The sequence below is a fragment of the Haliotis cracherodii genome, unplaced genomic scaffold (assembly GCF_022045235.1).
Source record: "Haliotis cracherodii isolate W230 unplaced genomic scaffold, xgHalCrac1.p SCAF_1, whole genome shotgun sequence".
In the NCBI taxonomy this organism is placed as follows: domain Eukaryota; kingdom Metazoa; phylum Mollusca; class Gastropoda; order Lepetellida; family Haliotidae; genus Haliotis; species Haliotis cracherodii.
Window position 1 is genome coordinate 81,923,715 of NW_027266264.1, and position 12,209 is coordinate 81,935,923.

The 12,209-nt window shown below is 36.8% G+C and overlaps 1 protein-coding gene across 3 annotated transcripts in view; it reads right to left on the bottom strand.

The window, feature by feature from the left end:
• LOC139446082 (heterogeneous nuclear ribonucleoprotein K-like) overlaps positions 1–12,209 on the bottom strand; it is a 56,506-nt gene that overhangs the window by 20,690 nt on the left and 23,607 nt on the right. For all 3 annotated transcript variants that reach the window (XM_071227396.1, XM_071227550.1, XM_071227474.1), the window contains exon 2: positions 7,183–7,385. In XM_071227396.1, the coding sequence (XP_071083497.1) occupies positions 7,183–7,210 (28 nt within the window). In that variant the 5' untranslated portion in view covers positions 7,211–7,385. The remainder of the gene's footprint in view (positions 1–7,182; positions 7,386–12,209) is intronic.

A 12,209-nucleotide genomic window follows, 5' to 3' on the forward strand; every position in this document is an offset into this window, starting at 1 on the left:
TAGAAGTGTACTTAAGAAACAGTTTCCTAAAAGGATGTCATGTTATTCCTATTTGTGACTGTTTCCACATGTTCATCATATATGTCATCTTCTTTTTGAAAAACTGGTGAAATACCTTGTGTCATAAAATTGAGAAATACCAATAAAGCTGACATTCATACATTCAAACAGTAACTGATATGGTCCATGACTTTCTGTGACTAATAACATTACAGTCCAAGAACAGATCTGCAGTTCACTTTGACATATTTACAGAAACTGGTTAACTGGGAAGCAGTGATTAAGTCAGTATCAAATACAACGATAGACGCAGATTACAATCCTATCATAATGCTGCGATTACTGTGATAGATCAAAGGTAATTTGGGTATTGGCGTTATCCATCAAACTATGCTGCTTGTTGAACCCTCAGGGAATTTTAACGAGTTGAGCTGCACAATATTGCTGAATAATACCTGTATTTATGTCACGCCAGATTGGCTCATACAATCAATGCCAGCAATTTGGGGCTCTAAACAAAACAATCTTTACATGATCAATTCATCATTCTCTTGACGACTTAAATCAAACAATGCAAAATTCTAGGAACATGTATCAGGCCTACCTTGAGTTCTGGCCCATAACAAGCTTTCCTCGTGGTTGTTAGTGTACAGCAGCATATTCTCACCATGTACACAACTTGTAAAATGTACACCCACAAAGTATAGGTTTCCACTAAAACGAGCTAAGCATAAGCAACCAAGAGTCATCAGATGACTACAAACCTTCCAGCCCCCACAAAATCGAAAGAACAAATCATCTGACTATTACAGTAAATCCAACTTCATGAGAGAATTTCTAGCATAATCTGTCTGTCTGTATACAGGAGTAGTTATTGAGCCATTAAAACAATACCATTGAATTGGGATTCGGAACTTTGTATTTCTATGTCAGTTACACACCAATTTGAACAGTCATGTCAAACTTGCTGCCGGAAACCTAATCTAAAAATCCCTGTATAATAAAAGGCACCAGTCGACCCCCACCCCATAATATGCCAGGGGTATAAAAATGAGTCCCTATTGACAAAAGATTGAGAAAACAATCCTCCAACTTTGCGAATGAGGGGTAATCTCAGGGATACCTGGGCAAGAGACAGATGTGGTTCTGTCCATGTTGCAGCACTTACATGTATGTGACATGCATGTGCATGTGCATGTGCTCGTGTGTGCTTGAACTAGTCGATTTTGACGATTTTTTAGTGCAAGCCCACTGATATACCATGCCGCAGTTGAACATAAATATTGACTTGCCCTTGTTTTAGCCCCTTAATGCCGAGGGTATCAACAAGTACCATCTTCTAATGTCTTTTGATATGACGCGCCCGGGGATGGAACCCCTGACCTTCCTCTCTCTTGGAGGACACTAGATGACAGAGGCGGTCCAAAACAGTGAGGTTGTTCTAGTATTGTCGCAGCAGCTAAAGGCTGGTATTTAACTAAAAAATAAATATGTTGCTACCATTTTCTTTCTGGTGGTAACACTTTCAAGAAAGGCCAAGAAATGTATCATGAAATAAATTTGGTAGTTACTCACTGACATTTTTCTCAGTCTCATTATATAATACAACAAACCCAACTCTTGACTTACAGTAAAATCATGTATGCTGCCAACCAAAAAAGCCCTGCAGAAGTATGGCTTTTTTTAAAATACAGTTATGGGTACTGAACTCGTAAATCCTACATGGCCAGCAAAGGTATTAAACACTGTGCCAACACCCCCTTAATGTAAATATAGGATATTTTGTCATTCAATACAACCTGATATAGAACTATTTTAATTTGGTTACTATTACAGGGATACATTAGAGAATGATATCGCTAATGGAGCGTGTGTCAGGAAAAAATGTTCACGGCTGCCGAGTAGGGCTCACAAACACATCCATGACAGCCTGGGCACAGACATTTCACTACAGGGGTTAGATTAAGTCTCTGCATAGATGTCAACCACCCAACAGATAATATATGTTAATCATCATCCAACCAAAACCATAAATCAATGTTTACATTTGCTCTTAACTGTAAGGATTTTTACAGTCAAACATTGAATTTACTGTGAAGTTAAGCTCTAAAAACTGTCACCCATGGTGTGACATGCAAATCAGACATGCTTTAATAATTATAAATAATAATTCCATACATTCATTGGAAATTTTCTCCTACTTGGAACACAACAGAGTAACCATTTTGGAAAAGGGATATTTTTGGACAAATCATCTATAAAAAAAGTTTTACTTGATAAGAAGTGGACATACTATACTGCCTTCAGTTTTGATAGAATTCCCATTTCTTAATTCCCTAACACTGGCAGTAGCAACATCCCATCTATTCACCCTACACAATAAGCTATTGTTCCCAATTGACTCGGCCAAAGCTTGCTACCTGAAAATGCCATTATTTTGATTTTTTTCCTGAAAAGATTTCATTGAGATTTCACATTTGTCAGAAAAATCCATGATTCTGAGGCGATATTGGACGCTTGCATTGTGGCAGTCACAGGAAGGAAACGAGATCGGGTGTGGATGGGTCCATTATGAGATCAATACAATCCCTGGGTCCAGTTGCCACGATAGCGGCGAAGCATCACCGTACGAATCCTGCACTCTCTGATCCAAGCGTGACGTCGACACTGATGATGCTCGATTCTCACGCCCGGCCTCAGGTGATAAGCATTCAATGGTGCCGAATTAATTTCAAATCAGCATCTAAATCACACGACTGAGCACCTTAATTCCAGCAATTCTCAGCTAAACAGTATTTGCCTTCACTGCAGAAAGCTAAGCCTTCCAATCTCTCTACAAACACACCTGAGCAGGCTGTGATAAACACAAACTTTCATGTATAACTCATAGCTCATTAAGGTAATTTGATAATTCAAGGCATCAAATATCCATGACTGTTTAAACTTTGGATTTTGCATGTGCCCCTGTCAGATGAAAATTTCAAACAACGATAACAGTTTTTGTGTTGTAAAGCTAAGATGTTCTCGGGCATATTTTCCAAAGAAGTGGTCATGCTGTGCCAAAACCTTTAGTGTTTAATTGGACCTCTGTAACTTAATTCATAAATGATACCTTAAACATATGGGCTATTACATTATCAATGATCAGGAGCTAGTTTACTGGAAGCTTTTACTCTGGCTTTAGGCTAGTGGTCATTGATACACAGAGTCAGTGACTTTTTCTGAAAACACTTGTAGAAAGTCAGCGTCAAGTATAATTTTATCCTAGAAACCTCAGCGTATGACAGCCAATACAAAGGAGTAAAATCTAATTAAAAACACAAGGGCAGACAAGTTCAGGATAGGCACAAAGTCTTATTCTAGCTAAAATATTAACATCATTGATCAAAGTTTGGAAAATACTCCAAAATAATTCAAGTGCCAACAATTTGCCTTATTAGGATAAGTCATAGGTAAATGGCCACCTGAATGTAGAGCAGGCTGTTGTTAAATTCCTTGAGCTAGTAGCAAAACTGATCATTAACCTTGATGATAACTGACTCATCAAAAAGATTGTATTTGAGTACAAATGGTGATAATTTGCAATATATTGATGGCACAGATCTCTTCACATATGGGCCCCTCCCTGTCATGTGATCATGTCGAGCCAATAATCCTTTCATAATAACACATTCGTATTCTTGTCGAATCAAGAAATATCGGCACAACAAAATGAAGCAGTCAATACATCCAGAAATATGTGGATGATAAATGAAAGGAAAAGATCAAGACACATTTTTTTATGCCTTGGTCTCAACTCCCCATTGATTAATTTATTTTTTTTAAAAACATTATAAGATTTTTAAGATTACTTTTTGCAACATGGCACTTCTATGGTGTGCGAAAGTTGGGTTATATAACACTGCCATACAGTAAATTAATTTCAAGAACAACTCATATTTCTACCTGGCAATGAAAGATAACCCAGATGGAGCAGGTATGAAGTCTCTGCTGATATTTCCCGTTTAGCTGCAGCATAACCAAACACAGGTGATTAATTGCATTGCCATTTCCACGGCAACACGAGCAACACACCCTGTCACATGAGCTAGAACTGAAACCTCATTATGCCAACTGGTGCTAAATTCTCCATTATCAATCAAGTTTAATGTTCCAATGGTGTGGGGGATGGTATATTTGTATATCATAAGGAAGCAGTATCTGTCAAATTCTTCTGTGTTGTGTTGTGTTGTGTTGTGTGCAGAGGACAACCTCACATCTATCTTGAACAAGCTGGACAAAGATGCTAACACAAAGATGTACTGCAGAAATAATTTCTTTGAGCAGATTTTTATAAAAGGAATAACAGCTTCTCAAACAATGGACAAAATGTTTTGAACAGCTGGACAGCTGGAGTGAATAATGTTGACACCAACTTACACAACAGAAACCATTTCTTTGAGTGGCATTTTATCAGTGGAATAACAGCTTCTTACATAACTGACAGGAAGGTTTCGTGTCTTCCGCCTTCAAGCGTGATAGGCAGAAGCGGGAACTTACTTTGTACTGCTGTTTCAGCTAAACCATGACAAGGAGGAAACAGTGAAAGTTTTTTTTTAATATGGCAACTTTAAGAATGTCAGAAGATATTCATTTAAGATGTTTTTAAGAGATAGTCATATGTTTAAGTGGCTTCTTAGTATCACAATGGTTTCTGAAAATGTTCATGCAAGAGCCACTCAGTTCCAAGGAAAGAAAGTTAACTTAGAGGCCAGTTGCTGGTTACTGTTAGGCTGCCTGAAAGTTTCCTCCACCTGCCCCAATGTCTGGCAGATAATTTTAAGACTACTTATGAATTCAGTTTTATAATAATTCCTTATAGATTCTGAAGAAATTGTTTGTAATATTTCCACTCAATCAAATCCGAGGTCTGTCTCTATTTTTGTTGTTGCAATTTTTCAAAATTGATAATGGCTGAATGCAAGCAGGTTACTTTGAAGATGGGCAGGCAACACTTGTGAGTCACCTACCTGTCTGTCTTTTGAGGTTTTAAAATGATTTCAAACACTGGATATAGTACACTGGTTCCATATGAGTGAGTGTGTGAATTGGCCATTTAATGTCACTATCATAGTCACATCAAGCCAATGTAAGGGAAAGCATAAAGTCACAATAGTTGTTTTTTATTATTATGTGCAATGTCAACATAATTTAAAGATATTTAAAATTCCTTAGCCATAACTTCTGAACTTTCAATTTTTGCTGAGACCCCAGGAGAAATTGGATTTACCCTAATGGTAAAATGAATCTTGCAATGACCTAGACAATGATGCATCCATCCCCACTGCCCAGGATAGGACCGGTTAGGTGAAATGGGGGTTTTACTTTGTGTTCAACATTATTGCATTAATTTGATGATGTGCATGCACATGTACGTATCTGCTTGTACTAGTCTGGTTTTATAGTGATAGCCAACTGAGATAACATGCAAAGGTTTAACAAGGATACCCCTCTTAGATACAGTATACTGCTTGTGTAACCAGTCCTTGTTTTATCCCCTTAATGCCAAGTGCCAGGCAGGGTAACAAGTACCATCTTTTAACATCTGTTGGTATGACACACCCACAATCAAACCAGTGACTGTCTGCTCTCCAGGCTGCTGAGGTGGTCCAGAGTAGGACAGACAATAATACAGATGCTCTCCTATAAGTCTACAGCTCACAGTGCCATCATGATGACAGAGTAGAGCACATGTTGCTGGAATGTGCATGACATGCCATATCTCTCCCACCATTCTGTCTTCAAGCCAAGGTGTAGCAAGAAGCTCCCTGATAATAGTCCCTAAATCATAGCAGGAGTCAACAGATGTACAACAACAAGAAAGAAGTGAGCAAAGCTCACATACCCCCGTTATCCCCGCTGGTCAACAACAAATAGTAAATAGTTTGTTAATTAATGAAATATTACATATTTCTAACTGATTTTAACTTCAATGTTTTAAAAAGTAAGATTGATTTCCAGTGACAAAACAGGGGTATAATTATTTTATTACTTTAATGATTGAAATGTTCTGACATCATAAAACAGTCAAGCACTGAATATGACCACACATTTACCCTAATGATGAAACAAAGTCATTAGAGAACTGTTTACCTACAACAATGACTTCTCATCATTATCCAATGGACGTATTGATTTTTGCTCTGGTCATGTGTGTTAAATAAATCAGTAAAAGTTCTGGAGTTGTGATGTTGTTGTGATAACAACATCTAACGACACTGTCCTCAAATCAACAATAGCTTCAGTCTCAGCAAACATGTCATTAGTGAAAAATTGTGAAATTAATTTGTTCACATACTTTGAACACTAATGGGGAAAAAAATTAATTTATTTAAACAAGGGGATATTCATAGTTCTATCACTATTTCCTTTAGTTCTTCTGTTGTTTCAAAGCACCCAAAGAATTTCTAAAAGCATGGAAAGCAAAGAAAAGGATCACAATGCCGAGGGTGGAGTTAACCTCTAACAATCATTGTATGGAATAAATAACCTGAAATCTTTTAGGGTAATCTTAAATGTATTTTACCTATCACATCCTAGTTCTGCTCTGAATAATCAATCTCAATGATATGAGGTTGGTTTAAATTTTAATCCAAGAATCCATCAAGATACTCTTAAATTCTGTTTTTTTCCAATCATAAGTTCCTTTAAACAATGAATATTTTGCATTCTACAATAAGAATACAGATGTATAAAAGTATGTACGTATAAAAATCATATATAAAATTCCCACAAGAGAGATAATTCATAAAATCAATGATTGCTTTTGTCAAACCCCTGATTAATCTTGACATGTGCACCAACTCCCAACAAAAGCATTAACACTGTAAACACCTTGTATGATAATCACCTACATCAGTAAGTACTAGATGACTTCATAGTTCAGGAAGTCATCAGGTTTAATATTCAACACATCACTGCACAAGTGAGGACATGTACATGTTATTTGCTGACATGGCAAACAATATGAATTTTTTTTCACTATCATTTTGAGTGCCCCCAAAATACACCAGGTTTTCATAAACAGTTTTGCTCAATAACATTACTAAATAACCAAATAACATGATTTACTGTGATGTTTTATTTCAGATTTCTTCTCAACCCCGACATGTCCCTGACAGCTAAAATGGTGCATGGTCTCACCTTCCAATCCCTCCATCCCTTCAGACATATCGTATGCCAGTGTGAGTTCAGGTCAGTGGCCAAAGCCCAAGTTGATAACAAAGCTGGAGAGGTGTCGTCGGTGCTAATTAGCAAGCCAAGGGCTCTAATTAGCAGTGTCACAGGCTGTAATTAGCTTGTCGTTGATTCAAAAAGAGTTGCAGGTCGACAACTTGCCAGCACACCTGAAATGACAAAAGCTACAACCAATGACAAAGCTCCAGGTAGAGTTACTTTCAGCCAATCAATGCCTCATTAAATATTGCACATGAAGGTAAGTACATACGTGTGCATAGGCAGCAGAACAGCCCCAGGAAAAGCACGAGCATATACTGAGGCTGATCACATATCTCTCACACTGATTACACACTCACACTCATCACCTGCAATCAGCAGGTAATATTGATTAAACACCCCTTCAGTAAATCCAATATATTTCAACTTATAAATAGAAAAAACCCTGAAAGTCTGCTTCTTTAAATAGTAATGACTTCCATGGAAACAAAAAAAAATTAAATTCTACTAGTTTAGTAGACTTTTAACATCAGGCACAACTGGCCCCAGCTAGATTCATAATTTGTCTCCATTTACTTTCACTAATTCATTGCCGTCTATGCCCATAATCTCCAAGAAATAGGTTTTATTGTCATATTAAAATTGACCCATCATCAGACTTTCTTTTTCTCACAACACAAATAGATGTACACTGAACACCCCAAGAACATGCTTGTATTGATAATGTTTATGGAAGTGTACAGACGATAGAAAATAATTTTAGCCCCCCTTACAGATTTGATACAGACCTCAATGGATCATTTGCATTTTCTTTACATCATGTGGTTGATAATTCGGTACTAATGTTTCAAGCACTAAAAAAATAAATGTTACTGCAAAAGACTCCGGTAAAGATACAGATTAGAGATTGTATTCAGCAACCAATGCTTGTTGTAATGGGCCATAAACAGGATCGGGTGGTTAGGCTCATTGATTTGGTTGATACATGTCACAGTATAACAATTGAGAGAGGGCCGATGCTCGTAATGTCAGTCACTGGATTGTTTGATTCGGACTTGAGTACATACAGAGCGCCATCATATAGCTGTAATATTGCCTAGTGTGGTGTTTAACAACAACAAAACTGACATAGAATCAGTTAATTCAAATGCAGGTTACATTAATACTGTATTGTTTCGGGGCTGTATATCATTTGACCAAACATTCAACAGTTAATTCAAATGCAGGTTACATTAATACTGTATTGTTTCGGGGTTGTATATCATTTGACCGAACATTCATCAGTTAATTCAAATGCAGGTTACATTAATACTGTATTGTTTCGGGGTTGTATATCATTTGACCGAACATTCATCAGTTAATTCAAATGCAGGTTACATTAATACTGTATTGTTTTGGGGTTGTATATCATTTGACTGAATATTCATCAGTTAATGCAAATGCAGGTTACATTAATACTGTATTGTTTCGGGGTTGTATATCATTTGACCAAACATTCATCAGTTAATTCAAATGCAGGTTACATTAATACTGTATTGTTTCGGGGCTGTATATCATTTGACCAAACATTCATCAGTTAATTCAAATGTAGGTTACATTAATACTGTATTGTTTCGGGGTTGTATATCATTTGACCGAACATTCATCAGTTAATTCAAATGCAGGTTACATTAATACTGTATTGTTTCGGGGTTGTATATCATTTGACCGAACATTCATCAGTTAATTCAAATGCCGGTTACATTAATACTGTATTGTTTCGGGGCTGTATATCATTTGACCAAACATTCATCAGTTAATTCAAATGCAGGTTACATTAATACTGTATTGTTTCGGGGTTGTATATCATTTGACAGAACACTCATCAGAATGTCAGCAATAAAGGCTTAAAAAATCCAGACAATTGAGGCTGCAAAACATGCAACAATATGTGTTCCTGAAAGTAATAATTACATGCAATACTTAGTAGGTTATTCAGACGCATTAGTTCATGGTAGTATTGATACATAAAATATCATAAGAATTTCATACAATGTATTTCAATGTGAAAATGAAAAAATTTACATAACTTTTTTACATTGGTGACACAGAAAGAAGCGCCAGTGCATACCCACGCACATTCTCATTTGATCAACTGCTTCGAAAATTGAATTGTTATTCATACTACAAAATGTACCTAACATTTCATAAGAGATAGTTATCACAAGTTATTGGATGATATTCTTGTAGCAATTCAAAGAAATATCCATCAATATTGTTGTAAATTAGTAATTAACAAGTGCAAGGGAAGGAAGGGCACGCTGCCTGATCAACACACAGGGCATTCCCAGGAGTGCTGTCTCACTCAACTTGATACAATGTCACCATGTGACATGCCTGTCATGCTCTGCTACCTATCGTGGGAGTGAGATGGCACGACCATTGGCATGATATGAATCGTGCATATGTAATCAAAGACAAATACTGTATTTCACTATAACAAAAACCCTGTTTCTCTCAATGGAGATCAGTCCTGCCATCCTTGTATCTACTAAGGCATGCATCATCCCTCCTGCCGACACCTAGCAACATCGTGAGAAGCAGCATATTGATTCTCCACCCTGTGAACTTCATCACCATTAAATATTTACATACTCTGTTATGTCTTGGACTATCTACTAATAAGAGCTTTGTATGGCCTTTGTGAAAGATGTATACTTTGTTTAAAGCAATCAGCCCATGGCATGCCTGGGGTGAAACTAGTACTTCACATCAGGCATGCAATCAATGCAAGTTTCCTGACCATATGATCAATCTGACCCTACTTACTCAGCACTTTTAAATATTACCAAACTATGAATTGGTAGGTCAAAAAAAAAAGAACTTCATGAAAGATTAAGTTTGATTTCTGATAATGGGTAACAAACCACTGCATAGTTTTAAACAAGTATATCCTCATATAAATTAAAACAGTTGACTTGCACATACATTTAAATTTTAGATATTAGGTATGACAGAAGGTGCTAATGTTTGCCAAGTACATTTGGAATGAACAGGAAGTGATACAAATTGGAAATTGTTATGAGCGTTTTTGATGTTTCCTATATTATAATTGGTAGTGTGATATGGTCTGTTCGATGTGCTGGATGACAGTCTGGCATCAACGTAATATTCAAAAGAACTTGAAAGAAAAACGCTTTGACATTAGACATACAAATAATCATCACAGTTGATACAGCATTTACTGAGGTATTAATATGACTGGCTGAAGCTTACATGCTAGCAGTATGAACATTTCCCAGTTAAATTCTAGTTCTACACATTCCCACAAAGTTTCAGCTCCCTGCCCCCTTGGGAAGAGGCTTCCTGTGGATGTTTTCTGCATTTATTTAAGAATTTATGTACCATTGTAAAGGTGAGTTCATAAAGAAGTCAGAACTTAAATTGGAGCTTTTCCTCTAAAATTTCTATCCTGGAAAGCTAAAAATGAAAATTCTGCCTTTATCATCAGCTTTTATTTGAGCCATTATTCAAACATTGCATCTATAATTATCAAGGTTGTCAGATGGTCCTATATGGCAACTTCCTGGTTAAAAGGATTTTCTGTCACCCTTGGGTTCACTCCTTATCTGATGAGATATTTTCAAAAAGATTCATTACTTATCTAAAAAAAATCATAGTGCATCAATCCTGTTCAAATGCATGAAATAATGGCAACAAATATGCACAGTGTAAAATTCATTCTTTACATTAAATTTGCTGACAACAATAGGAAGGTTTTGTTTAGATTTCACCACTTTATGTAATGTGTGCAGAAAATGTTTTCAGTTTATCTTGAACAGAAATATTATGTCAAAGATTGCAAAACATCTGATTGCCAATTCAGTTTTGAAAGAACAAGCTTCCTATCAGATCTAAGCACTAATCTTATCAAGTTGTCCCCTTTTTGATGCTTTTATGCTTTCAGTCAGCACACTCTCAATCTGTGTGTGCGCCAGTGCAGAGCTCTCCGCGCTGTTTGTTGAGAACATTCAGTTCCGTAGCAAACTGTACACTTCCTTCCAAGAAAAGCATTGCAGATCAAGGTGATTCTCAAAGTCCTCACACATCGATGGGCCCCAATATTCCTAACAATGACAACCAGTTCCTTGATGCTGAGCAAGTTTGAGACAAAGACGAGGTATTGTCGAGAAACATCAATATATCTGGAGCCGTGACAGAGGATCAATGTAAAAAGGTGCCCATCAGGTGATATTGATGGTGAATGGGGAAGGAAGCATGGGGGATGGGAGGGGTGGGCGTGGCATCTAATTTCATGTCATTTTAATTGTACAAAAATATTCATACCACAGAAGATGGCTAATTCTCTATTTTCTCTGCCTAAACACATTGTAACAAACAAGCATATTACTCTCATCAGCAAATATTCAGCAATACCATGGTTACCACTATGTGTCAATAAAAACATCAGCAATACATATCTGAACCAAAGCCCAACATAAAAAGATGGAAATCTAACCTAATCTGATGCTCTTACAACATACAACAGGAAACATGCAAACTTGAACATTACCAAATGAGACCACTATTGTACAGTCTGTGCCCAAAACTTTCCCATCTACTAGCCCCAAACAAGCATTGTCTTCAGTTGAGTTCAGTGTTTTCATATGAAATATTATCAGCGAGCTTACAAGACCAAACAGAATTTTACTTAACTCTGCATTGGACTGGTTGCAGGCTGGTATTACCATATATCTCGACCACTGCTAATTTGGCAAACAAGAAACTAGTGGACAGGTGGCAAAACCAGTAGGGTAACTTTAGAGTGCTTTCTAATGCACAAACCAAACTTAATGCTGCAATGAAACATTTAGCTGTACAGGAACAGCCATTGCTCACACTAATTGCAACTCAAGCGCCTTTCATCTCTGACCAACATATTCTACAACCTTCACAAAAACATATGCAAATTTATTGCTTTTTGATGGTAGTGGAAAGAAAACACCTGAAATTAA